The sequence below is a fragment of the Bicyclus anynana genome, chromosome 10 (assembly GCF_947172395.1).
Source record: "Bicyclus anynana chromosome 10, ilBicAnyn1.1, whole genome shotgun sequence".
NCBI classification, from domain to species: domain Eukaryota; kingdom Metazoa; phylum Arthropoda; class Insecta; order Lepidoptera; family Nymphalidae; genus Bicyclus; species Bicyclus anynana.
In genome coordinates this window covers 1,341,005-1,368,946 of record NC_069092.1, presented here as the reverse complement: position 1 = coordinate 1,368,946, position 27,942 = coordinate 1,341,005, and the positions used below count along the sequence as shown (strand labels likewise).

At 39.5% G+C, this 27,942-nt stretch overlaps 1 protein-coding gene across 1 annotated transcript in view; it reads right to left on the bottom strand.

Annotated features, from left to right (window-relative positions):
* The window catches only part of LOC112053310 (uncharacterized), a 43,366-nt gene extending 16,146 nt beyond the window's left edge, over nucleotides 1-27,220 (bottom strand). The window contains exons 1-7 of the mRNA XM_052883998.1: nucleotides 27,107-27,220; nucleotides 26,019-26,143; nucleotides 25,451-25,573; nucleotides 24,417-24,552; nucleotides 18,397-18,501; nucleotides 12,649-12,798; nucleotides 4,410-4,667 (exon numbers count right to left, since the gene is read on the bottom strand). Of these exons, the coding sequence (XP_052739958.1) occupies nucleotides 4,410-4,667; nucleotides 12,649-12,798; nucleotides 18,397-18,501; nucleotides 24,417-24,552; nucleotides 25,451-25,573; nucleotides 26,019-26,143; nucleotides 27,107-27,220 (1,011 nt within the window). The remainder of the gene's footprint in view (nucleotides 1-4,409; nucleotides 4,668-12,648; nucleotides 12,799-18,396; nucleotides 18,502-24,416; nucleotides 24,553-25,450; nucleotides 25,574-26,018; nucleotides 26,144-27,106) is intronic.
* Nucleotides 27,221-27,942: the final 722 nt, after the last annotated feature.

The window sequence follows — 27,942 nt, the reverse complement described above, 5'->3', positions numbered from 1 at the left end:
GGCTTTCACCTCAAAAGACAAGGCTAACATCTTAGCGACTCTTTTTGCGGAAAATTCACAGCTCAATGCTGGGAGCACCTCCCCTCCAAACATACCATCATGCGACACTGTTATGCCAGAGATTCGCATACGCCAATGTGAGGTTTTGAAGGTGCTCCGCAGCTTGGATGTGAATAAGGCTAGTGGTCCTGATGGAATACCAGCAATTTTATTGAAAACATGTGCCCCTGAGTTGTCTCCTGTTTTAACTCGCCTGTTCCGTCTCTCCCTCAAGTCTGCTCAGGTTCCGAAGGCTTGGAAGGTTGCTAATGTACAACCTATACCAAAAAAGGGAAGCCGTGCCGACCCGGCCAATTACAGACCTATTGCAATCACTTCCATACTTTGTAAAAGTATGGAATGTGTATTGAACAACAGGCTCCTGGTATACCTCGAGCAAAATGATCTCCTGTCGGACCATCAGTACGGTTTTCGTCGCAACCGTTCGACAGGTGATCTTCTAGTGTATGCCACTTACATCTGGGGTGAAGCCATCGAGAAGCATGGTGAAGCGCTCGCAGTTTCACTAGACGTCTCGAAGGCTTTTGACCGGGTCTGGCATGATGGCCTTTTAAGTAAACTTCCTGCCTACGGGATTCCCTCTAGCCTATGTCGCTGGATATCAGATTTCCTGAGTGAACGATCATTTCGAGTTGTCGTAGACGGCAGCTCGTCTGATCCAATGGCAATCAATGCCGGAGTTCCTCAGGGATCAGTTCTCTCCGCTACACTCTTCCTGCTGCACATAAACGACCTGCTCAAGCCAGGTTTATTTGGGTATGCCGACGACAGCACTGTAACGGATAGATATATGTCCAGTCCTCGCGCTAGTGGGGCTGAGACCCTTGAGCAAAGAGAGACATTGGTAGAACGTGTCAATTTGACCTTAAACAAGGTGTCCGACTGGGGAGACGCCAATCTAGTCAAATTTAATGCTACCAAAACACAGGCGTGTTTATTCACTGCGAAAAGGAGTCCATTCCAGTTTACTCCTACTTTCCGGAATACACCTGTTCCGATCACCGACAGTATTGAGCTTCTAGGTATTACAATATCGTCCAAGCTCAACTTTGGAGAATGCATTGAGTCCAAAGCAGAAACAGCTGGTAAGAAGCTCGGTATCCTAAATAAGGTGAAGCGCTACTTCACGCCGGAACAGCTTCTTACTCTTTACCAAGCTCAGGTTCGTTCGTGCATGGAGTACTGCTCCCATTTATGGGATGGATCGGCCAAATACCAGCTTGCTGCTCTGGACTCGGTGGATCGCCGAGCTAGAAGGCTCATCGGTAACGAGGCGCTAACTAATGCGAAATTGCAATCATTGGAGCATCGCCGAAAAGTTGCCTGTCTGTCGGTGTTCTACAGGATTTATTTTCGGAGAGTGCGCTCAGGAACTTTTCGATCTAGTTCCCTCTTCACCTTTTTACCATAGAACTGCCAGGCATCGCAGAGGTCTGCATCCATACGTAGTTGATGTCCCCTGGACTCGTACGAAGCGTTTCGGTTCTTCGTTCCTGATCCGCACTGCGAAATTATGGAATGCCCTTCCAGCTTCCGTTTTCCCTACCACCTACAACATGGGTATATTCAAGTTAAGAGTGAATAGGCATTTTCTAGGCAAGCGCGTTCCACCTTAGGCTGCATCATCGCTTACTGTCGAGCATGATTGCTGCCAAGCGCTAGCCTATATAACGTAAAAAAAAAAAAAAAAATAACTGTGTGTTCTAAGGAACTGGACCAGGTTCTAATTAAAAACCAGTAAAGTAGGTATTGTAATGGCAATGGTACAGTATATTTTATTCATAAGCTGACCGCAGCAGATGTTCCGTGTTATCGCGGAGTATTACACGTATCGAATGCTTGCGCGTAGGAATCCTAGACGTAATCTAACCCACTTTTGCTAACGCTAATGGTACCTAGAGTTTAGATAGGGATTGCTCGCTGTTTGATCTGTGTCAGAGTAGGATTCCTGGGATTTGACTGTATTTACGTAAACTGTTTAACTCTAATTTACTTCTGACGTCCTGAAATTTGATTTAGCGAAAATTCTCATCAAAACTTAAGAAATATAGTTATTTAAAAAGAACAATATAATACGAAACTGAGATTAACTTATCCTAATATTTATAGAAAATAGAAATCATGCCCATGTGGAATGGTGGTAAAAATACTGGCTGCATTTACGCGTTGAATGAGCCAGCGATTTCGTCACCAGGCGAACCCTATACATAAGCATGACCTTTTCTAATCCCGCACTTCAAATCACTTTACATCACACTCCCTTTTCTAATTTCTAATCCTTCATTGATTTCTAAATTTATTGAGTCTGATCTGATGATGGAAATATTTGACGGTTGTGACTAGTTACAAACCTTTAAACCAAGACGTAGCACCACGCGATATACTCTTAGTATTCCAGCCATAAAACACTAATGGGTTTGAATTATGACACCGTTTCAAATATTCCAACAATTTCTTTTCAAATCTTTTTTACACATTGTATCTTACCTCATCCATATTTTATAAAAACTTCAGAAAAATATTAATAATTAATATCTTTGATTGATAAATTTGAGAAAATTTTCACCAGATATATTGTATCTACTTTAAACACAAATGCACCTAATCTTGGAAATACTATGCATAACATATGAACTTAGAATATTAAGCAGACAATGGGAACCAGCTAAGACGAAGAGAATACTAATCTTTACTCGTAATAAGAATTTAGATCAAATCCTGTTTGCACCCATGGAAGCTTAATCATAGAAGTAACTTCATACAGTTTAAAAATACAAGTAAAGAATTCGTTACAGAATTTGAAATAATATCACTAAATCGACTAAAACAGTAAAAATTACTACTAAGATTTAGATGCTTTCTAAATATAATCATTAATACTTAATGTCTAAGAGATTATGGTGATTTCAGAGACATCCAACTACTTCCGACTTCTAGAAAGAAAACTCATTAATATTATCAAACCGCCAAAAAATTTGGCTTACCTAATTCACGAGATTTCTTAATTAACCTTAACATCATTAGTTAAGATACTCTACTAGTTGTCTTGACTGGTGACAGAAGGGCTGGCTCATTTTTTGCGCAAAGGATCAACCTGGCTGTCCAGCGCGGAAATGCAGCCAGTATTCTTGCCACCATTCCACGTGGGCATGATTTGTAAAGTTATTAGGATAAGTTAGCTTAAGTTCCTTATTGTATTCTTTCTCAATAAAAAAAACTTACCTATACAATATTATACATGAATTGATTTAATAGTTTAATTACTTATCATTGAGCAAAAACTAAAATAAAAGAAAGTCACTCAATCCATACTCTCAAAACATACAAGATCACAAAACGTCTGAGTACTGCCAAAATTAAATACGACTAATCGTTCGGGATTCCAACTAAGTCAAGGTTTATTTGAACGTTCTGATGGACAGACGGATAACCTGCGTTTGATTAGAGAAATTAACTGGATTTGTGCTCTGGCAACTGCAGTGTAGAATGCATTTAGTAATTAGGGGCTATTTTACATAACCGCTTGTTTTCATTTTCATTTGGGTTCCCGCGTCATAGTGACACAGAACATGGTGAGGCAGCAAAATTTCAAAATTATGACTAGCAAACGAAAGTTTTCTCCATTTTCCTTTAGGGAGTTGAGATTTGAACTTTGAGATCTGCTGACCGCAAACGTATAGATGCTTTCGATATGTAGTGTTGGAGGAAAATGCTCCGGATCCCATGGACCCATTTCGGACTAACGCATCTATACTTTTCCAACTCTCTGAAAGTGAGTGAAAAAAAAACTCTCTGATTGAAATCTAGGCTCTCTACCATCTCCCCAAGCGAATACTTTGGACACAGTGCCAGGAAAGACAGAAATAATCTCAAGAAACTGATAGTCACTGGCAAAGTGGAAGTAAAGAGGCAGATCACGATGCCATGACACAATAAAACTGAAATTCAAGAATGGAGGTGGTCACGACCCTCATATATAAGTAGGAGGAACTAAAGTCTGCGGGTTCGTCCGCGTAGACTTTGGGATTACTGTTCTCCTTCCATTCAATTTCAAAACAAAATCAAAAGCTTGTTTTGACGACGTACCCTACAAGACTTTCCTTACGTGCGTACCACATACAGCATGCCAGCAAGCTCGAAAATCTTAAGCTAGGCGATGGAAATCCCCGTTACTATTACGTAGGTACTAGATAGGTCCTCCAAGTAACCGAGTTGGTACCCATCACCTCCGAGGTGCTTGATTGGTGATATTTTGAATTTCGTATCTTGGAGGTCTGCAAAATGTGTGCGTCTGTGAAAAAATTACGTGTTTGTAAATCCTCTAAAAGAAAACATGTTTAAATACTTACAGCACGATCCAGAACCCTGGTCTCCATTGTCCTTATAGTATCCTGGAGCAGCGAGCTGATGTTTCTGAGAAACGCCTTCATCTCCCCGGCAGAAGCTGAGGAGTACTCCGTATACAGAAGGAGAGCATTGTCCTTGGTGGCTTCCAGCTCTTGCACCAGCTCGGGCGTGTATCTTTTCTCGACGTCATCCAGCTCGAAGATCCTGGTCGGTCGAGGTGTTCGCTTTGGTGCTACGTCGATGTATATTCTCGCTTGTGGCTGGAATAGATGACATTATTATTTTAAAAAGGGTGCTAAATAAACAGTCTTTGTTGCACAAAGTCTTTGTTTTGACGGCCTCCGTGGCGCAGTAATATGCGCGGTGGATTTACAAGACGACGGATTGAAGTTTTCTTAATTGGTTCAGGTCTGGCTGGTGGGAGGTTCGGCTATGACTAGTTACCACCCTACACCGGCAAAAACGTACCACCAAGCGATTTAGCGTTTCAGTACGATCCGGTTCCGATACGAGAAACCGAAAAGGGTGTGAATTTTCATTCTACTCCTAATAAGTTAGCCCGCTTTCATCTTAGATTGCATCATCGCTTACCATCAGGTGAGGTAGTCAAGCGCTTACTTGTAAAGAATAATATTTTTAATAAATGTTTTTTATTTTCTCCAGAATTCTCGCTCTGCTAACCCTTCATTCATATTCACCTATTACTTTTCTTCAGGAGCTTCTGAATTTACACACAATACAAAAACTAGCTAGAATTTGAGTTGGCTAGTATTGTTATTAATAAACATTAGAGTAGAGTATTTAGTAGAGATTACCTACCATTACTTAAAGCCCGGAGTAGTATTTAGTAGAGATTACCTACCATTACTTAAAGCCTAAAGGGTTGGGTATGGACGACGTTGAGTCGGAGTGTCTTCTAGATTATGATTTAGTTTAAAATTTTAAATTCGTTAATCTAGCTAATAACGTTTTTTTTTTCATTTGTGTCCCACACGTAATAGGTAATTTAACTGGAACAGCAAATAAAAGCTTATTCATACGGTCACCTAAACGTTTGAGTGCAAAATAATAAAACTAAAAACAATTTTCAATCTTTCAGGGCGACCTCGGAGCGGTGGCGATCATAAAGTTGTATATTAACTAAAATTATTATTTCATGATGTCACAAAGGAAACATAAAATGTATTACGTTATACACGATCGTATAATCTTCTTCCGCCATGGCGTTCACAGCCCACTGCTGGAATATTCGAGTATACACACTGGCAGGTTAAGCGTGCACTTCATACATGCATAAACTCACTGCATACTCTGAGGACTCATTACAAACCTATGTTGGATACTAGCGGACGCCCGCGACTTCGTCCGTGTGAAGTTTAGTTTTTCTAGTTGAAGCAGATGTCCAAATATTGCCACAGGTGAAATTATATATACCAAGAAACCTTATAATCTAAATGTGATAAAATTACCTTAAAATTGTAAATTAATTCAAATATATAAAAATCTAGGAAATAGCGGGGTTTTAAAATTTGATTTTTACCTCCTAGGTAGGTATTCTGTGAGATGTTATAGTACTATTTAGTACTATATACCGCGTTATGTATGTTATAGTACTATTTAGTACTATATACTGTGAACCGCGGGGCGTCTGCTATTTGCCTATATTTTATATATTTAGGGCCAAAAATAAAATTTATGATTAATTTATATATCAAAATCAACCCATTAAGCTAAGAGTTTCATCGTGACGCATTATTTTTTTTTCGTCTGGGGCATACAAAGTATAGAGGGTGGGACATCTGCGTTTCTATTTTTTTTAATATCTGCACTTATAATGGTCCCCTACCATAGTCAAATCTTTGTGTTCGACAGAGATAGTACTACTTTCTTTTCTGCTGCTAAGCAGCAATATAGAGCTGCTACTAATGCCGACCACATGAAGTACCTATAATTCCCTTAATACATTGTAACATTCAAATCTATAGTCGTTATTTCGAGAAAATTAAGAAACGAAAAGCAAACAGGAATTATAATTTTAAACTTAAACCTAATAACGACTAACCTTTACTAAGAGTGTTATTGTGTTAAAAGAATTCAATTAAACTTTACAACTAATAAAACAACGCTAAATATTCAACAAGAAAACAGTTTTTAGCAAGTTCATCTTGCTCTTTTACGATCTCATCAACAGTTTTCGAGGCCAGTTGAGATTCATAAGTCAGTCAGTCAAGGTAAGGTCGGTAGGTAAAGGCATATTTACAAGTAGCAGACGCCCCGCGGTTTCACCCGCGTAATTCCCGTTCCCGTGGGCATACGGGGATAAAATATAGCATTTGACACTCACAAATAACGTGACTTTCTATTGGTAAAAGAATTTTCAAAATCGGTTCAGTAGAACCTACCCTTACCTCTGGTTTCTTAAAACCTCACAAATACACAAACTGGACCTCTATAGATATTTTAGTATAGATGATTAAATAGGTACTTTATTAACCTAACCTAACCTAACTATTCCGTTGGGATCATGTATGACGGAATTGTTCCTCTTTTAGAACTTTAAAAGCTAGTCTAGTAATAAAAGTCTCGGACAGACAGACAGTCAGAAATAATGGAACTATGCTGAGTACGGAACCGTAAAAAATCCGTGAATAAGATCGTAAATCGTGACCAAACGCGTATGTTAGATAAACCGTGTGTATATTATGTGATAGGAATTTGCGGAATGTACCGCGTAAACAATAAGTACGATAAACGAGTAGGTATATTGACTGTGGCAGTATCACCGCTTGCTCTTGATCTACATAACGCTCACGTAATCTACATAAAGATGGTATTATGAATAAGAACGATAGCACACGACAGCCTGTATGGCCAGACCTTTGTGGTTTATAAAAGTTTGTCAAACCATGCTCATTGCTCATACCACACGATATTAGGAAACTTCGTCCGACCCCTTAAAGATCCCTTTAATTTTAATATTTGAAGGTGACCATTTCAAATTAAAAAAAAAAACAGCAGCGATTCGCTAGATGATGGCTCAGGCTCGTGATGTTAGGAAGTCCCTACAGATGGCATGTCCTGTGAACGTCCATCGACTGATACGATGATGATGATGAAGAAGCTTAATTAATCGCAGAAAAAATGTTTTACAAATTATTAGCCTGACCCAGAACTCGAACCCAGGACCGATATCTTAAAAACTAACCTCTGGACCATCAGTATGTAATATTATTAGGATGCGTTAGATAAGCTGTGTCTGTGACATGTTCAACACGATGTCTAAATACATCAACATCAGTTACTACACAATTGGTCTGAGATCATTAGTATTTGTGGTTCAAGGCCGGTGACATTGGATGCATCGTGACGTCGCGTGCATTCATGTAGTCTGAGAGACCACCTACACACATCGCAGAGCATTATATGCGGGCCAAACTAATGTCTACGTTTGTCTTATCATTTTATCGACGAAAGAACGATATTTTCGATTTCAATGGGGCTTTTCGAAATAGCGTTATGCCGCAAATTCTCTAGATAGACTTACGGCCAGTTTCTTCATCGTAAGTAACAGTCAAAATTAACGTCATAAAGCAAAAGTGACGGTCTTAATCACGGAAAAATAAAGTCGTCTTTACTACTTACTACTTTTACTGTTACTTTAGCTTTACATGAAGAAACTGGCAGTTAGAGGAAACTATTATCAAGATATTTTTATAATTATTTGCTTTCTGTTCCATCATACTTGATATTATATTAAAAGTATGAAACCATACATTTAATAATGCAAGAAGACTAACTTTGTTTTTATAAAACAATAATAAAAAATCTCATTATGCAAATTTTCATAATCTACGATTATAATAATCGTACGTAATCATCCTATAAAACATTCAGGAGCGCCCAACTGATGATCAGTTATACAGATGTATTTGTTATAAATTACTTTAATCGTAAAAAAAAAAAACAAAATTATATACCCATAACAATAAGCACCGTCTCAATTGTATTATATTATGTATATTCTATTAACATTTTAATTTAAACAACCGTTAAACTCTAACGCTTCGTATTTTTGCAGTTCTATTTCAAGCCACTGTCTCTTCGGCTACAATCGACGTCATCCTTCACATTATGACGTCATTAAACGACCTTGAGTCGCAAATACATGTGTTTTCAGCCAAATTGGTATATCAACAGAAATACTACTCTCCTAGCGATGTGTACAGTTCATTTGCTATTGGCTGATTGACAAACTTTAATGTCTGAAAACTAGTCTATAGTCTAGTCGCTTTCTGACATCGCTTATCTGGGGAAGTACTACCACAATCCTTTATTTAATCCTTACAAGCTAGCCCTTCACTACAATCTCACCAGATGGTAAGTGATTATGCAATTTAATATGGAAGCGTACTTGTTAGGAGGAGGATGAAAATCCACACCTCTTTCAGTTTGTACACGACATCGTACCGTTATTTCTAACAATTTTAACGGCCTCAGTGGCGCAGTGGCATGCGCGGTGGATTTACAAAACGTAGGTCCTGGGTTCGATCCCCAGCTGGGCAGATTGAGATTTTCTTAATTGGTCTGGCTGGTGGGAGACTTCGGCCGTGGCTAGTTACCACCCTACCGGCAAAGACGTACCGCCAAGCAATTTAGCGCTCAGTACGATGTCGTGTAGAAACCGTATCGTGAGCCGTTAAAATAGGTTGATAATGATAAATGCTGGATGTACACGATAGACCATCACTGGCCCATCAAATGGTCGGTGAAATGGGTATGCAATGGTTGTCAAGACAACGCATCTATACTAATATTATAAAGCTGAAGAGTTTGTTTGTTTGATTGAACGCGCTAATCTCAGGAACTACTGGTCCGATTTGAAAAAATCTTTCTGTTAGATAGCCCATTGATTTTTTTTAATTTTTTTTTATTCTTTACAAGTTAGCCCTTGACTACAATCTCACCTGATGGTAAGTGATGATGTAATCTAAGATGGAAGCGGACTAACTTGTTAGGAGGAGGATGAAAATCCACACTCCTTTCGGTTTCTACACGACATCGTACCGGAACGCTAAATCGCTTGGCGGTACGCCTTTGTCGGTAGGGTGGTAACTAGCCACGGCCGAAGCCTCCCACCAGCTAGACCTGGACCAATTAAGAAAACCTCAATCGGCCCAGCCGGGAATCGAACCCAGGACCTCCGTCATTAAATCCACCGCGCATACCACTACGCCACGGAGGCCGATTGAGGAAGGCAATGGGCTATATATTATCCCTGTATTCCTACGGGAACGGGAACCACGCGGGTAAAACCGCGCGGCGTCAGCTAGTCATCAATAAAACATCGATGCTATAAATATAAACTGTCTGTGTGTAATGAAGTTTGCCCGCCATTCTCAAGGTCTATAGTAAGTATGATAATGTTATTATGTCATAATGCACTCGTCACGTGCAATCACTCTACATAGCTTCGAAGGAGCGGTGTGGTGGGTAACAACTGCATATATTAAGTCTAATAAAATCGAGATTTTCCACAGTTATATCTTCTGTTATTATTTTCTTATTGTAGGTACGCTATAGGTTTTTATTATTCTTTTACTGAATAGGTATTTGCACACTGAATCTGTGGTCTTCGGAGGTCCTGGGTTTGAATCCTGGGTCTATGAAAATATCGAGCTTAAAATAAGAAAGATATGAGGTAAGATATATAGTTTCATATAATTTATAAGATCCGTATTAGAAACGACCTTCACCCATCTGTTTAATGGATAAAAAGTCTTATAGATATAACTACCACGCTGGCCCAATGCGGATTGGCAGACTTCACACACGCGCAGAAAATTAAGAAAATTCTCAGGTATGCAGGTTTCCTCACGATGTTTTTTCTTCACCGTTTGGGACACGTGATATTTAAATTCTTAAAATTCACACAACTGAAAAGTTGGAGATCCCCCGGACCAGATTCGAAACCACACCGTCTGGAATCGGAGGCAGAGGTCATTTCCACTGGGCTATCGCGGCTCTAGCCTTGCTTAGTTTACCCAATATATAAGCTAACCCTAGATTAGAACAACAACGCTAAAATTAAAAAAAACGCTTTGTTAAAAAAGTTAAAAAAGCGACCAAGTGTGTGTTGAGCCACGCGCAGTGTAGGGTTCCGTTCGCTTGAATCCTTACTGTAATAGACAAAAATACCGATAACGATACCCCACATAATGGGATAGACGATAAAAACCTCACTTTGCATGTAGGGACCTTAAAAATTAAAAAAATCAAGATTTTATTGAAAGAGTTTGTTCACATTTTTAATATACATACTCGTGCTAATTTACAGCTTTCTAGTATTAATAGTCTCTGCGCTAAACCGCGGATAGACATACGGACAGACAGACGGACGTGGCGAAACTATAAGGGTTCCTTGTGGACTACGGAACCCTAAAACAAACAATTACTATAAACGGGCATACTTTTATCCTACTTCATAAAAGGCAGGATGTATACGAAGCTATAGTAATAAATTATTTGTTTGAATAGTTTTAGTTATTTAAGTAATGTCAGCAAACTATGGTCTCACGGCCGAATGGCGGTGCGGTAACCCGAGCGCGAGGTGTCGGGACACATTCATCTCGGCAATTACATACCTATGAGCCTCGTGGTTTCTGCCTCATTAAGCTAGCCATTGACGATCAAGTATACCCACGTTTCTGCAGCATTCACGGCTATAACTGATGTGTTGGTCGCTGCGTGCATGACGGCTCGACTTTAAGCATACATGAGACGTCTTCGTTGCCGTCAGCGCTGCATAAACGTGGGCATACTTGATCGTCAATGGCCATTATGAAACGTCTTTTACTGCGGGCAACGCTGCAGAAATGTGGGTATACTTGATCGTATGGCTAGCATTACATTATAATTTATAAACTACTAGTTGACGCGCGATTTCACCCGCGTGGTTCCCTTTCCCGTAGGAATACGGGGAAAATATATAGCCTATCCGTCCGTCCGTGATAGCCCAGTGTATATGACCTCTGCCTCCGATTCTGGAGGGTGTGGGTTCAAATTCGGTCCAAGGCATGCACCTCCAACTTTTCAGTTGTGTGCATTTAAGAAATTAAATATCACGTGTCTATAACGATGAAGGAAAACATCGTGAGGAAACCTGCATACCAGATTTTTTTTTTAAATTCTCTGCGTGTGAATTCTGCCAATCCGCATTAGACCAGCGTGGTGGACTATTGGCCTAACCCCTCTCATTCTGAGAGGAGACTCAATCTCAGCAGTGAGCCGAATATGGGTTGATAACGACGACTAGGGTAGGGTAGGGATAGTTTAAGGGTAGGGGTAGGGTAGGCGTAGGCGTAGGGTGGCAGTAGAACAGGGTAGAGGGCTCAAAGCGAAGCTTGACCGGGTCCACTAATATTTTTATTAGAGGTCAATGGCCTGATGTCGTTCCGATCGTTTATTATTTCAATGTTATTTTATGTTAAAGTTAGCAAGTTAGCCCGCTTCCATCTTAGACTGCATCATCACTTAACATCTGGTGAGGTCAAGGGCTAACTTGTAAAGAATAAAAAATAAAAAAATGTTTTTGATGACCATACAATAATAGTATTATGGTTTGTTATCTGTTTTGATTAGAATTATTGGGAAGGTTGTCATGGTAACTGCTAAACTAAACTCAACAAGTTAGGCCCCGGGTTAGGGCTCATTTGTCTACATGATAGAGCTATTTATTTATATTTACCTACATGTTTATAACATTTTTCAGGCCTGTTAACAAGATTCTTAGTTTTTGCAATTTAAGACATATTATCAAGAAGTTTTTTGAACTTTTAATACGTCTAGTATATTTAATTAGACACCTATATACGTACGAGTATATGCAATGGCATGACCTCATGTAAATTGAGATAAAATCCATTTTAACAGATTTCAAACATTATTAAGTAGTTAAACAAAGTATTTATAGTGACGTCAATATGCCTTACCTTAACCTTAACTTAGTATTTCATGCGTTAAATTAACTTCTGTAAAATTTTGAATTGTTTTTCAACACTTCACATCTGTGATGAGTGGTTATGCTTTATTATAATTAAGAAAATAAAACTAAAATAATTTAAACCAAAATATTTTTGTCCCATTATTTTAACTTGCCAAATAATTGCAATGTGCCTTGTATTTGGGTTTTGTAGATTTTTTAAATTATTCTATTTTCGAAACTAATTAAAAAAAATAACCAACCTGGATAGCACTCGCGGTCGAGATCGCACAAGCGCATAGCGCGGCGACCGCCACGGCGCGCGCGAACATACTGCAAGCGCGAACTGCACTGTCCACTGCGAGCTTGCACCCACTGGCTTCGTAAATATTATGACACGGATAGAGATAGCGCTAAGGACGGACGCATATTGTAGACATGCTCCTGTTAGAAAATCTCACACGCACACGTCATGGTTTGTCTAGACACTGCAGGGCTGGTCTTATAGTTTGCTTAGCTTTAGACATTGCATGGCAAGGGCCATGCTGCAAGCGGAGCTAAACTGTCCACTGCGAGCTTGCACCCACTGGCTTCGTAAATATTATTACACGGATAGAGATAGCGCTAAGGACGGACTCATATTGTAGACATGCTCCTGTTAGAAAATCTCACACGCACACGTCATGGTTTGTCTAGACACTGCAGGGCTGGTCTTATAGTTTGCTTAGCTTTAGACATTGCATGGCAAGGGCCATGCTGCAAGCGGAGCTAAACTGTCCACTGCGAGCTTGCACCCACTGGCTTCGTAAATATTATGACACGGATAGAGATAGCGCTAAGGACGGACGCATATTGTAGACATGCTCCTGTTAGAAAATCTCACACGCACACGTCATGGTTTGTCTAGACACTGCAGGGCTGGTCTTATAGTTTGCTTAGCTTTAGACATTGCATGGCAAGGGCCATGCTGCAAGCGGAGCTAAACTGTCCACTGCGAGCTTGCACCTACTGGCTTCGTAAATATTATGACACGGATAGAGATAGCGCTAAGGACGGACGCATATTGTAGACGTGCTCCTGTTAGAATATCTCTGACGCCGCCACGGCATTCCTCTCAAATTATAGCTCTAGACAAGAGCCGTGCTGCAAGCGCTGGCTACACTGTCCACTGCACGTTGCACGCTTAGATTGGCGTTGTAAATATTATGACACGGATAGAGATAGCGCTAAGGACGGACGCATATTGTAGACATGCTCCTGTTAGAATATCTGTGACATCCCTGTTGCGGTATCCCTCTCACATTATAGCTCTAGACAAGGGCCACATTGCGAGCGCTGGCTACACTGTCCACTGCTAAGCTAGCATCTACTGGCTTTGTAAATATTATGACACGGATAGAGATAGCGCTAAGGACAGCCGTATATTGTAGACATGCTCCTGTTAGAATCTCTGACGCCGCCGCTGCATTCCTCTCACATTATAGCTCTAGACAAGAGCCATACTGCAAGCGCTGGCTACACAGTCCACTGCACGCTTACACTGGCTTTGTAAATATTATGACACGGATAGAGATAAAGACGGACGCATATTATAGGAATGTTCCCGCCGCCGCATTCTGCTCTTATGCTTTTGTCTACAGTCTTAACACTGCAGGCTAACATTCGCGGGCTTTTAAAACTAAGTTTGGCTTTGCCAACCACATCCGGGAGCACTCTAGACGTTGAAGCCAAGGGTGTCGCCATTGACAGATACGTGAAGGAGGACATCATCTCAAGACATCATCAACTCTTGGTACTAGATACTAGAAGCTGCACTTTCCCCTGCATGTTGCACGCTTACACTGGCTTTGTAAATATTATGAGACGGATAGAGATAGCGCTATAAATATTATGATACGGATAGATGCATATTACAGGAATGCTCCTGTCAGAAAATCTATGACGCTGCGCCATTCCGCTTATAGTTATGGTTGTGTAGACACTGCAGCGCTGCTTATATAGTTCGTCTAGCTCTAGAAATTTTTTTTTTCTTTACGTGACGGACTAATCGGTCTCTTTGCAACCGATTAGTCGGCTAGTCGGCTAGTACCTAATAAAAATAGGTATTATGACATGGATAGAGAGATAAGATAGCGTATGCTATAAATATGTTTAGTCAGAAAATCTTACGCCGGTGCATTTTTCTTTTCTCACGCCAATTTATAATTAATATTTTTGGAATAATACATTTCGGATTTTTTCGACTTTATTAAAATAAAACGACCGCTTCTTGATTAGCACAGAACCGCAAACAGTTTTAAAAAACAATCTATACATAAACCTTGTTGTATTTATTAACTTATTGTAATATATAAATCTAAAGGGTCACTTTACGCGCTAAGTGCATAATGCTAGAACTTCAATGATCATTATCATTATCGCCGTACTTAAAGTAACATTCATATTGTATTTAATCAAAAGCGGAAGACAAGACTACTCGAAAAACCAATAGTGTAACAGTCTATGGTGGCTTGACCTTCTGTTACAAGCTCCTCGATTACAGGTGGTATGAACATTTATTATTTATGTTATCGAAGAGGGAGGTATCAGTTTTGGTATAAATAAGAGGTTATCTAATGACTTGAGCTCAGTTGTTTGTTAGGCAGCATAGACACCGTCACGCTGCCAGTCGCGTTAGTGATTTTGAGTAGTTACTAATTTTAGCCCAAAATTAAAACGTTCATTGTAAGTTGGCATAATTGTTCATTTTTTTATGTTATTACTCTTTATTAAGGGAAATAAAAGATATTTTGATATCTCATTGACATTATTCCTCTCGTTGACATTGACAGGTGTCAGAAACGCAGCTCTAAGCGACCGGACTTTAAGCTATCTGTCCCGGCCATTATCGTAATTAAGGTATCTTTACAGTGTCTATAATACAAATTTCACTCTACCAGCATTGGAACAGCTTCAAATCTTTCACGTGTAAGTTACATACAGCTTACAATATACAGCTTTTTGTGAGAGCGGGGAGAGAGGACGGGGAAGTACTAAGTACATCCATGCTTATTTCCGGCGTCAAGCAGCATTGCTGTGTACTGTGTGCAGCTAGGCTGATAATATGATTATAATATTGATTATTTTATATCTTGTAAGTAGGTACCTATCAGACGATGATTATACGCCGGCTACTCAATAATATTCGTAGGAAATAAATTATGTTTCACTTCGTTAAATCTATCAATGAGCTAACTGCTTTCATCATAAATGTTTAAAATACTAACTGTTTGTTATTGATAGAATGCCGAACGTGTCGGAACGTGGACTTTCTGCAAGAATCCTCCAAAACCCGATGACGACAAAGCGTAGGTTACCTTTCTAAACATTGGGAAGTGTTTGAAAACAATCACCTTCCTATATTTATTTTATGCTCTGAGAAAGTGTTAAGAATAAACCTGAAAGTCATGAATAGTATATTGTTTGCACCAAAACTTCTAGTGCCTACGCTCTGTGTTTTGTGTTGCAATATTAAAGAGGACGAACTTCGACGCTTACTGTGTTTCATAGACAATTGAATAAAGAATGTTAGAAGATCTCCTGATCTGCTTATAATAGCGCATTATATATATTATAAACTTGCATCTTAGACGCAAGTTTGTAGGTCTTCTAACCTACAAACTTGCATCTTAGACGATTAGTACGTAGGAAATAATGGATTGTGTGTGTTTCATCATCAACATCCTCATTAACAGCCGATGGACGTCCACTGCTGGACATGCCTCTTGCATCCAACGGCTTCCTGCAACCCGTTTGATCCTCGGTCCTCAGATGTGTGTGTAATGTCCCGAAACGTACACAATTATAACTTCTCCGGAGGGTGTGGGTTCGAATCCGGTTCAGGGCATGCACCTACAACTTTTCAGTTGTGTGCATTTTAAGAAATTGATTGTCACGTGTCTTAAACGGTGAAGGAAAAACATCGTGAGGAAACCTGCATACCTGAGAATTTTCTTAATTCTCTGCGTGTGTGGAGTCTGCCAATCCGCATTGGGCCAGCGTGGTGGACTAACCCTCTCATTCTGAGAGGAGACTCAAGCTCAGTAGTTAGCTGAATATGGGTTGATAATGATGAAGTAGCATTAGTAGGTAGGTCATGTTCTAATAATAATTATTGAGATATGGAAAATATTCAAATCTTCACGTTTAAATATTTGTAATATGCATATGTGTATCCTAACCGATGCGCCACGTTGTTTGCTCGTACAACAAGGAGTGTTTATCGATCTCTGCTACATATCTTACGTGTAAGACCTTGCAAAGAGCATAGCACAGTACATAATATTGAAGTTTGTACGAAATTTCAAGTTGCTATAAATAATAATACTTCCGTGATAGTCCAGTGGATATGACCTCTGCCTCCGATTCCGGAGGGTGTGGGTTCGAATCCGGTCCGGGACATGCACCACCAACTTTTCAGTTGTGTGCATTTTAAGAAATTAAATATCACGTGTCTCAATCGGTGAAGGAAACCTTCATACCAGAGAATTATCTTAATTCTCTGCGTATGTGAAGTCTGCCAATCCGCATTGGGCCAGCGTAGTGGACTATTGGCCTAACCCCTCTCATTCTGAGAGGAGATTCGAGCTCAGCAGTGAGCCGAATATGGGTTGATGACGATAAATAATTCTCAACAAGGAGTCAAAAAGTGTTAACACCACTCGGAGAGCAAGTAAAGACGTCGGTCCAGGTTACTATCATTAAAAATCGGAATTAAACATTATCGACTTAAGGTTTTAAGGCGATAATGTTAAATTTCCAACCAGCCTTGGAAGCAGAACTTAAGAAATATATATAAGATGGTACATTTCTGGTCCACTCATATACCCCGTATCATTAAAACTTAAAAAACACAGGGTATTCGTTAAAATATAAATAAGTGAATAAATGATACTAAATAAAAAGAAATAAATAAAATTAAAACCCAAGTTTTTGAGTTGTGCAAGATGGCGACCTTATAGTAACTATGACATGACATTTGACAGCAAACGTCAAAACGACTATTGCGTTGAAAACGTCATCAATCCGCCATTGTTACTCGTATTAGTGTTGCATTTCTTCGGAGAGAATGAATATTATTTCGAAAGAATAAAAGCAAATTCGTGGATTTAAATAGTAGAAAATATATTTTTTTTTCTTTTGTTTACGCCAGGGTATAATGACTGGGTATAATCCTGGGCTTTATACAATTTTGGACCATCTCTTTTCGAAGAAGCATTTATACCTAAACGAGTAAAAATTTCTCCATTATACGACTACCGATCCCCTCTCCTACAAGTAGAAATGCCTGGTCTTGGTAGTAGTAGCAGCTTGGTAGGATGTTAAAAAAGTCTAGTAATTTATACAGTGTTCCTGAAATATAGAACTTGTACTGTTAATGTCAGCAAATACCTATCATCTGATACATCGTCGGCACTAGCTACCTACTTATAGGTAGATCGATCTCCTTCAGGCATTCCTTCAGTAAGGCCTGACTAAGGCTGTGTTACTTACACATAAGCAAACTATGCTTCATTGTCTCAGATATATGCAGTGAACAACTATTAATAGTTTACCACTTCATAGGGGGGGTAAATGGAGTAAAAAAGAAGCCGTGATAGTCTAGTGAAGCCGTGATAGCCCAGTGGATATTACCTCTACCTCCAATTCCGGAGGGTGTGGGTTCGAATCCGGTCCGGGGATGCTCCATTCCATTTTCTCAATTGTGTGCATTTTAAGAAATTAAATATCACGTGTTTCAAACGGTGAAGGAAAACATACCTGCATACCAGAGAATTGTCTTACGTTTACGCTTCTCTGTGTGTGTGAAGTCTGCCAATCCGCATTGGGCCAGCGTGGTGGTGGTGGTATTTCAACCCCTTTCATTCTGAGAGGAGACTTTGATAATGAATTAATGAATGATGAGGGAGGTAAATCAGCCAAAACAAAATCTGGTCAAGGTGTAGATTTAAATACTAGCTCAGCAGACTTACCAGGGGGCTCAAGGGGCGGTCCGCCCTGGGCCCCGGGCTTTGGGGGGACCCCAAGACAACTTTGCGTTTGACGCAAACTGTTCCATATTGCCTTGATAAGTTGTACTAAAAATATAAAAAAAAATAATGAGACATTATGCATTAATTTACGAAAAAATATGTGTATGTATATAATGCTCTGCAACAAAAATTTTCAAAATATCTTCAATGTACAGAATGTAGAAAATGTACGGAATTTTACCTGTTACAGCTTTATTGTAAGTTCTAGATGGCGCTAATAGTACATTACGTCACAGTAACGTTTGGTGTTACAAATGGTATAGGTATCTCAAATTGCGAATGCTCTCAAATGTATAGATTTTGACCAGTTTTATTATAAATTCATCATTCATCATTCATCATTCATCATTCATCATTCATCATTCACCATTCACCATTCACCATTCACCATTCATCATTCATCATTAAACGCGCCACTTGCCTGGAAGAAGTTGGGTTAGCATTTCCTTAAGAAATGCAGCGATTTTGCCAATATTACTATGTGTTAAATGTATTCGGCGTTTATGTTGACACTCTGACATTTCCTGTCCATAACCTTGAACACATCTTCGAGAGCACAACCAAAGGATCGAACATTTCAACACACAAGTGTTACACAACAACAACACAACACATATAGCGCCAATCGAACTGGCATCGATGCAATGAAACTTTTTCGTAGTCCAAAAATGCTAAGCAGAGAGATTGTATTCCTGGGTTTCTTGTACAATCTGTCTTAATATCCTTTTTGAATTCCACCTTGTTCTGGGGGTCGAAAATAGTCGAATCGTCGGGAGACGCGACCCTCGAGAGAAAACAGCTTATAGATGTGGCTCAGAAGGGAGATGGTTCTGTAAGTTTTCAATAAGCATTAAAGACTTTTCAAAATTCTATTATGACAAAACTTCTCTTATTGACAAAATATGACATTGTCAATAAGAGAAGTTTTGTCATAATAGAATTTTGAAAAGTCTTTAATGAAATTATTTTGAGTACTTTTCTGATCTTTTAAAGACTAAAAGCACCTTTTTCGTATTATGGTCTCAAATCGTGCTAAGTTTCATTTGAATTCATTCAGCAGATTCAGTGTGACGCTCATTCAACATTAAATACGTACAGATAGACAAACAAAAATAAATATAAAACATTTTTGGCTTCTGTACGGATTATATAATGCCCTCCAACTTAAAGAATTTGACCTGTTACAGTTTTATTATAAGTATATATAAATAGATAGATAGATTTGTTGATCATATACTTTATACCAAGATTTTATTAATCATGCAATAAATAAACAAAAGATATTAGATAATCGTAGCCCGCGGCAAAACCTAGCCCTTTCCGTTATCAACACAATCTGTGGTACATAAAATTGTATAATTTTGTTGTAGTGTATGATTATCCAATTTACTGTCCGTATATTTTAAATGTAATGTGATTATTGATTGATTTATTATGTCATTGTTTATTCATTGGCAGACAAGATTACGCCATACTGGAACCGCCCAAGTTATTTTGTAGATTCTTTGGAAAATGCTAATGTTCAATTACAAATTATAAAATAGCAGCCTGCTTGATGTTTGCTATTTTATAAAAATTTAAACTATGTAGAGTAGCGATAGCTGAGTGGGTATGACCTCTGCCTTCTTTTAGAACAGTTCATCACCACCATCATTATCATCATTAGCGACCAACACTGCGCCTTCCGACGACCCCGCTGCCATTCCAACCTTCTTTGACGCTGGGGTCTTTAGTACCCCAACGTCAATCGGTTCTCAGAACTATAGGTACGCCCTGCCCATTGTCACTTCAGCTTCGCAACTCGCTGAGCTGTGTTTGGTTGGTTGGTTGGTTAACTTTGGTTCTTCTGCGGATCTTTCCGTTTCTGATTCGATCACGCAGAGAAACTCCAAGCATAGTTTGCTTCATCGCTGAGTGATTTAGAGCCTCCTTTTAGCCTATCCGAGTAGTTAGCGACTAAGTCTCTAGCTTTACTGATTTAGAATAGAGGGCCTAGCCATAGTGGTTAGAATTGCCGCGCCATCTAATGGCAGTACTGCACAATTGTTTCAATTCCATATAAATTCGCGTTTACGTTAACGCGATAGTAACAGTATGAAAACATTGAACACTCTAGGCACACTGTTCATTCATTAACAACTTATATTCAGCTCGCTGTTGAGCACGCGTCCCCACTCAGAATGAGAGGGGTAAGGCCTTAGTTACCCACGCTGGCCCAATGTGATTTGGCAGACTTGACACACCTAGAGAATTAAGAAAATTCTTAGGTATGCAGATTTCCTCACAATATTTTTCCTTCACCGTTTCAGACAAGGAATGCAATTTTTTTTTAAATGCACATTATTGAAAAGACTCATCACGAATTAGACCAGTTTGGTACAATAAATGGGTTCCTATAACCTGCTAAATCATCATCATCTCCTTACATAAGGGTAAGGAGATGATGATGATTACCCACTTATGTGAAGTCGGAAAAATATGTCAATCTTTTCCATTCTTCTCTATTACTCGTCAACTCATCATCCACTCCTTTTACACACAGTCATGTCCTCTTTCACCACAGAATCCAACCATCTCTTCTTTGGCCTTCCTCTCCTCTTATGTCCTTCCACTTGCACATTCAACATTTTTCTAGTAATATGACTTTCCTCCCTACGCATTACATGTCCATACCAAGCTAACCTTCTACTCCTCAATTTATAACCTGCTAAATAATCTTTACAAATAGTCATAGTAGCTATGAGCAGATACCATGATTGATACGATGATTGATATTATATGAATACGTTATCAACCCATATACGGCTCACTGCTGAGCTCGAGTCTCCTCTCAGAATAAGAGGGGTTAGGTTAGGTTAGGTCAATATCAATAATCAATAGTCCACCACGCTGGCCCAATGCGGATTGGCAGACTTCACACACGCAGAGAATTAATAAATTCTCTGGTATGCAGGTTTCCTCACGATGTTTTCCTTCACGGTTTGAGACACGTGATATTTAATTTCTTAAAATGCACACAACTGAAAAGTTGGAGGTGCATGCCCCGGATTCGAACCCACACCCTCCGGAATCGGAGGCAGAAGTCATATCCTCTGGGCTATCACGACTCATTATATGAATAATGAATAATATCTAAATGAATGTTGTGAAATTCATAATGTAGGACACTTGTGCAAACAAAATGATGTGTAACCTACATACAAACAAACAAACTGAAAATGACTTAGTAATTTCTCGTAAACTATGAGATACTAGCCGCCCGCGACTTCGTCCGCGTGGAATTCAGTTTTTCACAAATCTCGAAACCATGGATTTTGCCGGGATGAAAATTAGACTATGTATTAACGTATTAATCCAAGGTATTATCTATCTTATTTTTAAATTTCAGCCAAATCAGTTCAATAGTTATAAGTTATAATTTGGTTTAGCTCTGAATATGGGTTTATGTGGCCTGTTTTCGTGGTGGCACTTGAAACTGGGTCCTAGCTGAAAATCAGCGATGTATGTTCTTTGTTTATGGGGAGCATATAGCTATGTGCTGAGCTGGGACCTTATTCTAGGTTATTCCACATATCGCGGAGTATACGTATTATCTATACTTATAATAAATCTGTAGAGAGGTCAATTCTGTACATGAAATATATTTCCAAAATAACTAACAGGGGGTGATTAGTGGTCGATACTGATGCCAAAAATGCAATCAGTAAAATTTTTGTCTGTCTGTCTGTATGTTCTTTATAGAAACAAAAACTACTCGACGGATTTGAACAAAACTTTGTACAATTATTTTACATACTCCTGGGCAGGTTATAGTATACTTTTCATCACGCTACAATCAATAGCAGCAGAGCAGAGCAGTGAAGGGAAATGACAAGAAAACGGGAGAAGTTACTGCATTTTTTAAGCTTCCGTCGCCGTCACGTGGTAGGGTAGGGGTAGGATAGGGCTAGGGTAGGGGTAGGGTAGGGTTAGGGTAGTGGTAGGGTAGTGGTAGGTAAGGATAGGGTAGGGTAGGGGTAGGTATGTCCTAATTTTTTTTTTTGCATCCGACATATTGACATCTAGTCAATATTACCCCTCTCTAGTTTAACCGAGGACATCAAGTGGGTTGCACTGAGCTGCTGGATGCTGGCGGCTCGAGACCTTTGACATTGAGAGGATTTGTTTGAAGTCCATGCAATGCTTACACTCACCATCCGGCATCGGCATGATGTCATGCCGATCGCGACCATCACACGATCATTTTTATCGGACGTCAAGCCGTTAGCGCTACAGGCATGTGAGCTTACATGATCGTCAGTGGCTGACACAAGAGGCCTATAACCAGCAGTGGATGTCCATCGACATTCATATTTTTAAAAATATTACAGGTTCCTAGGTACTCTATTGCTTATCTTAGTACGTAGACCATGGTAGAGGAAATGTGTAATCAATCTTCAAATGAGACACTTGTTATATACATCCGTGGAAACAAAACACTTGACATTGATAGTACCTATAGTACAGTCATCAATGGGGATGATGACTAGGTTTGAATATATTGATTTTTATGATACATTCGGGTAAATAAGTTCAATGTTAACTGATTTACACATAAAAAGCAAAGATTGTCTGGATATTTGCAAAATAAATAAGATTATTAAATTTCAAAATCGATTAATTTTTTTTTATCGTAATTAGATGAAAATTCATACAATTTTAGCTTCCTTACATTAAATGTGACATTTTTCAATAAATGAACTATAAACATAAACACAGAAATAAAAAAGATATTAATATTTTTTTTAAAGGCCCATACAAACCTAACGATCAGCGAGCCAACGACGTCACTAAGACGTGCCATTTTGTATGGGGCGTTTTTCAGGGATCCACGGCAGCGTCGCAAATCTGACCCTTTAAATCCCTGCAGCTCCGAAAGTAATGATCGCAGATACCCTGTTCCTTTTACAAAATTGTTTTGCTATTAGTACCTATACTCTTAATTTATATACAATTTAAAAAACTGTCATCATCCCTATTACATAGTTATGCATCCCTACTTAGGTATATGGGCTATGGAGTTCAGAGTCAGACCCACCACGCCAATGCGAGTTTGTTGTCGGAAGTAAAGGTTCGTTTATATATACAGACATTTAGCGTGCCAGACACGTGCCGTGGCAGACAAAATAATATTCTTCTATACAGTGTTTATTAACGTATTTATATCTATCGTAACGCGGCCTCGCAGACGTTGACAGAAACCGCGCTCGGCCAGTATTCGTGGAAAGAATATTTTGTCTGTGCGGTTCATGTCTGTAGAGTCCTGTTCATGAAACCTGAACTAAAATTGACAGCGCCTTACACAAATGGCAATAAGACCGCCATTACCAGAATGACAAAGAGCGCCAATAAGACATTAATTAGCGCTGCGTCTAGGGGACTTCTTTCATGAAAAGGACTTTACGTGTCTCTAGCTACCTGTTGGTCAGTGTAAATAGACGGCGTCTGTGGGTGTCTGCCACGCTACTTGTCTGTGACGCAGTGTGTCTGTAGATATAAACGCAACTTTTTATACAGAGAATGTGCCGCTAGGCTGATTGAAATATTTACCTAATTGGTTCAGGTCTGGCTGGAGGAAGGCTTCGGCCGTGGCTAGTTACCACCCTACCGGCTAAGACATACCGCCATGCGAAGTAGCGTTCCGGTACGATGTCGTGTAGAAACCGTAAAGGGTGTGGATTTTCATCCTTCTAATAAGTTAGCCCGCTTCCATTTTAGATTGCATCATCAGTTATGATTGTAGTCAAGGGCTAACTTGTAAAAAATAAAAAGACAATATCTTACAACTCAGAATAACTTAATATAATTATTAACCTGTTTATAAATAACTAGACGGTTAGCTTTTTAATATTTTACAGAGAAAACCTTTATTAACGAAAAATAGCAGTTTGATATAAGGAGAGGATAAGAAACCCTATTGCGTACATAATAAGGATCATGTCCATGACACCGGCGAGTATGTCTCGGGAGATCTGATTTTCGGCTAGCTGCCTGATGACGCGGTTGCAGGTTATGTTCATGTGAGACAACACTACCTCCATAGCGTTCAGTATAGCACTAGAAATAACCATATAATACATTAATAATTATAATAATTAGTAAATTAACAAAAATAAGTTAAGTAACAGCGCCATCTAGTTAAAATAGTGCGTACTTCATAATTGCGTCATTTACGAAAAATTAATCTTTGAATTTAAAAATTATCTATAGTAGATGGCCGTTTTAATAATTAATTGTAGATATTTGTAGTTTGGTAAATGAAAACTAGCGAGTGAGAAAATAACAGCAGTGCACTGTTTTATAAAGCGCCATCTAGTTAAAACTGTGTGAACTTAATAACTGCATGCAGGTTTTTGTTCCGTCAACGACAAAGGCCACATTAATTTAGTTCCAAGTGTTTAGACTAGAGGGCAGTAATGGTTGAATTTATGATCTCAGAATCTACTGGTTCGAATTCCAGCGTTGGTTCTTCCAATTCCAATGTTCCATTTATTGAGGAAGAATGAATTGGTCTAAGATCCAGCATAGGAATAGTAAATTGTTAACCGAGGGTGAAAATAATCAATTCCCGAGGTATTTAACGCACGTGCGTAGCGAGGACTATAATAGTCCCAGGATGAATTAACTGTTTTACCCGTGTCCCGTGTTAAACACTCTACTTTTCATTTCGAATAAGAGGAAATTTCATTTCGATTACGAGGAAATTATAATTATTGTCTATATATTTGGCCCGCTCTTGGAACGTCTTAAGACGAACGAAACTCACATGACCGTAGCATTTTTTTTGTATTTAGTTTATTTTTTACATAAAACTCTTCCTCAAGAACTACATTGACTCTGAACAGGCTGTATGGTCAACAATCTTTGCCTGTCCTTGAATTTAGTTGGGGACAAATTAAAAAAAAAAATTGAAGGGTGCCTGAAAAGCTGCTGTCAAGAAGTTCTACCACAGTACCTCGGTGAGCACCTCCACTGGTCAGGGTGCGCCAAGCTCAGGATCGGCATCAGCGTCACAGCCAGCATGTACCACGTGGCGTGCCCATCAGTGACCAACGTTGATCGCTGCGCCAACGCAGGCCTGGACAATATTTGTGAACAATCATCATCATATAATCGCCGCGTTGCAACGACTTGCGATATAATATAAAGGCTAATCCAGGACTGCTCCCTCCGTCAGAGAGCACGAGCCGTCGGTCCCGAACAACATCATAACCACGTCTGGCTGGTGGGATGCTTCGGCCGTGGCGAGTTACCACCCCACTGACAAAGACGTACCGCCAAGCGATTTAGCGTTCCGGTATGATGTCGTGTAGACACCGAAAGGCGTGTGGATTTTCATCCTACGCCTAACAAGCTAGCCCGCTTCCATCTTAGATTGCATCATCACTTACCATCAGTGATTGTAGTCAAGAGCTAACTTGTAATGAATAAAAAAATAAAGATAAATTCCAGTTTGTAATGCCTACCTACCCTTGTTAAATACCTTGTGCGCGCCTGTAGTCGTATGATGATGGAGCCATTACCTGCTGCCCTGCACCCCTGTGCTGGTCTCTCTAGTGCTGTTGACGCCCATCCACCGGTCAACGTTCCCGCTTAGTAGACTCTGGTCGCACGCCAGGGTGCAGAGAGACGAGTTCTCCGCACTCGCCTGTAAGCATAGACAAGGACGTAAACTAGTGATGATGATGATGATCATCATCATCATATCAGCCGATGGACGTCCACTGCAGGACATAGGCCTTTTGTAGAGACTTCCAAACATCACGATCCTGAGCTTGCATCCAGCGAATCCTAACGACTCGCTTGATGTCGTCAGTCCACCTGGTGGAGGGTCGACCGACACTAGTACGGGGTCGCTATTCCAGCACGTTAGGACCCCAACGTCCATCGGCTCTTCGAATTATGTGCCCCGCCCATTACCACTTCAGCTTTGCGACTCGTTGAGCTATGTCGGTGACTTTATTCTTCTGCGAATCTCCTGATTACTGATTCGATCACGCAGAGATACTCCTAACACAGCTCGTTCCATCGTCCGCTGTGTTACTCTGAGCCTTCTTATGAGGCCTATAGTTAGCGACCATGTCTCGGTCCATAGGTCATTACTGGCAACACGCACTGTTCGAAGACTTTCGTCTTCAGGCATTGAGGAATTTCGGACGAAAAAACATACATAACGCCTTTGATTTTATTAAACCATTTCACTCGCGTGGTTCCCGTTCCCGTAGGAATAAGGGCATACAATAATTTAACCTGTAGCACTTGAGGATAGTGAAGCTTCAATACATTGAAAGCATTTTTAAATCGGTTCAGTAGTTTCTGAGCCTTTTCAATGCAAAGAAACAAACAAACAAATCTTTCCTCTTTATTATTAGTATGGTTTAGATAATGGTCCTATGTTCTTCCTCCAGTACGGAAAGCTTTTGTGCTAAAGTGTGGCTAACTAACATTATAACGAGGTAAACTTTGTGAGGTTGTAGGGATAATCTGTGGATCTACTGAATGGATTTTGCACAATTCTTTCATTATTGGGAAGCTACACTTTCCCCGGTGATATAAGCTTTATCCTCGTATTCCTGCTGGATCGTGAACCGAGTGAAACTAAAAAAAAAACCTGTGCTGTCATGGGACCTCCATCAGGCTGATTAAGGCTGGTCACTTTAGAAATGACCGGGATATCTTCGGGTGAAGTGACGGTCCGTGGAATATCCCTGGCCACGACTTCCATTGTATCAACGCAAATACATTGATCGACGAAAAACTGCAAGTGAAATTAGAAATTGAAATAAAGAAAGAAAGAACTTTAAGTGATATTTAAATTGGACTAAAACTGTCTTTTTTCTCTTTCTGTGTTACTGGTGGTACATGGTGAATAGAACCTTTCTATGGCATGGCTGGATTAAATATTAATTAGTTCAATATTTTATTGTATTTTTCTTCATTGTTACAAAAATTTTGGTTTGCAGTTTGGACATTTCAAATGACTTTGTTATGAAAGATTTGTTTTGATTGATAGATGTCAGTATTTTCCATAAAGAAGTTCTATAAATCAATGACATGGAAATATCTGAAGCCTAGGAGGAATGATAGAATTAAAAAATAACTTTCTTTTTGAACAAGCTAACTAAATAATAAGTCATAATATGTATTAATTTATATAATTTTATATATTAGTAGGAACGAGCTTTCCATGCTTACCTACCATCTTGCTCATGAGATTACCCTGAGCAGTCAACCGTTCTGATAGTTCTGTTCTGATATTCAAATGACTTAAAAACAATAACGGTCATCAGAACGACTATCAGAACAGTAAAGCTGTCAATGGCCTTATGGCTAAAATCCTCGATCAATATGTTATGAAGCTTTTGCTGGACTAAGAGTCATGAATAGGCATAGAAGGCTGGAAATCCTTCAGATGACGCATAATGTAAGTAGGTTCCGAATGAGCTA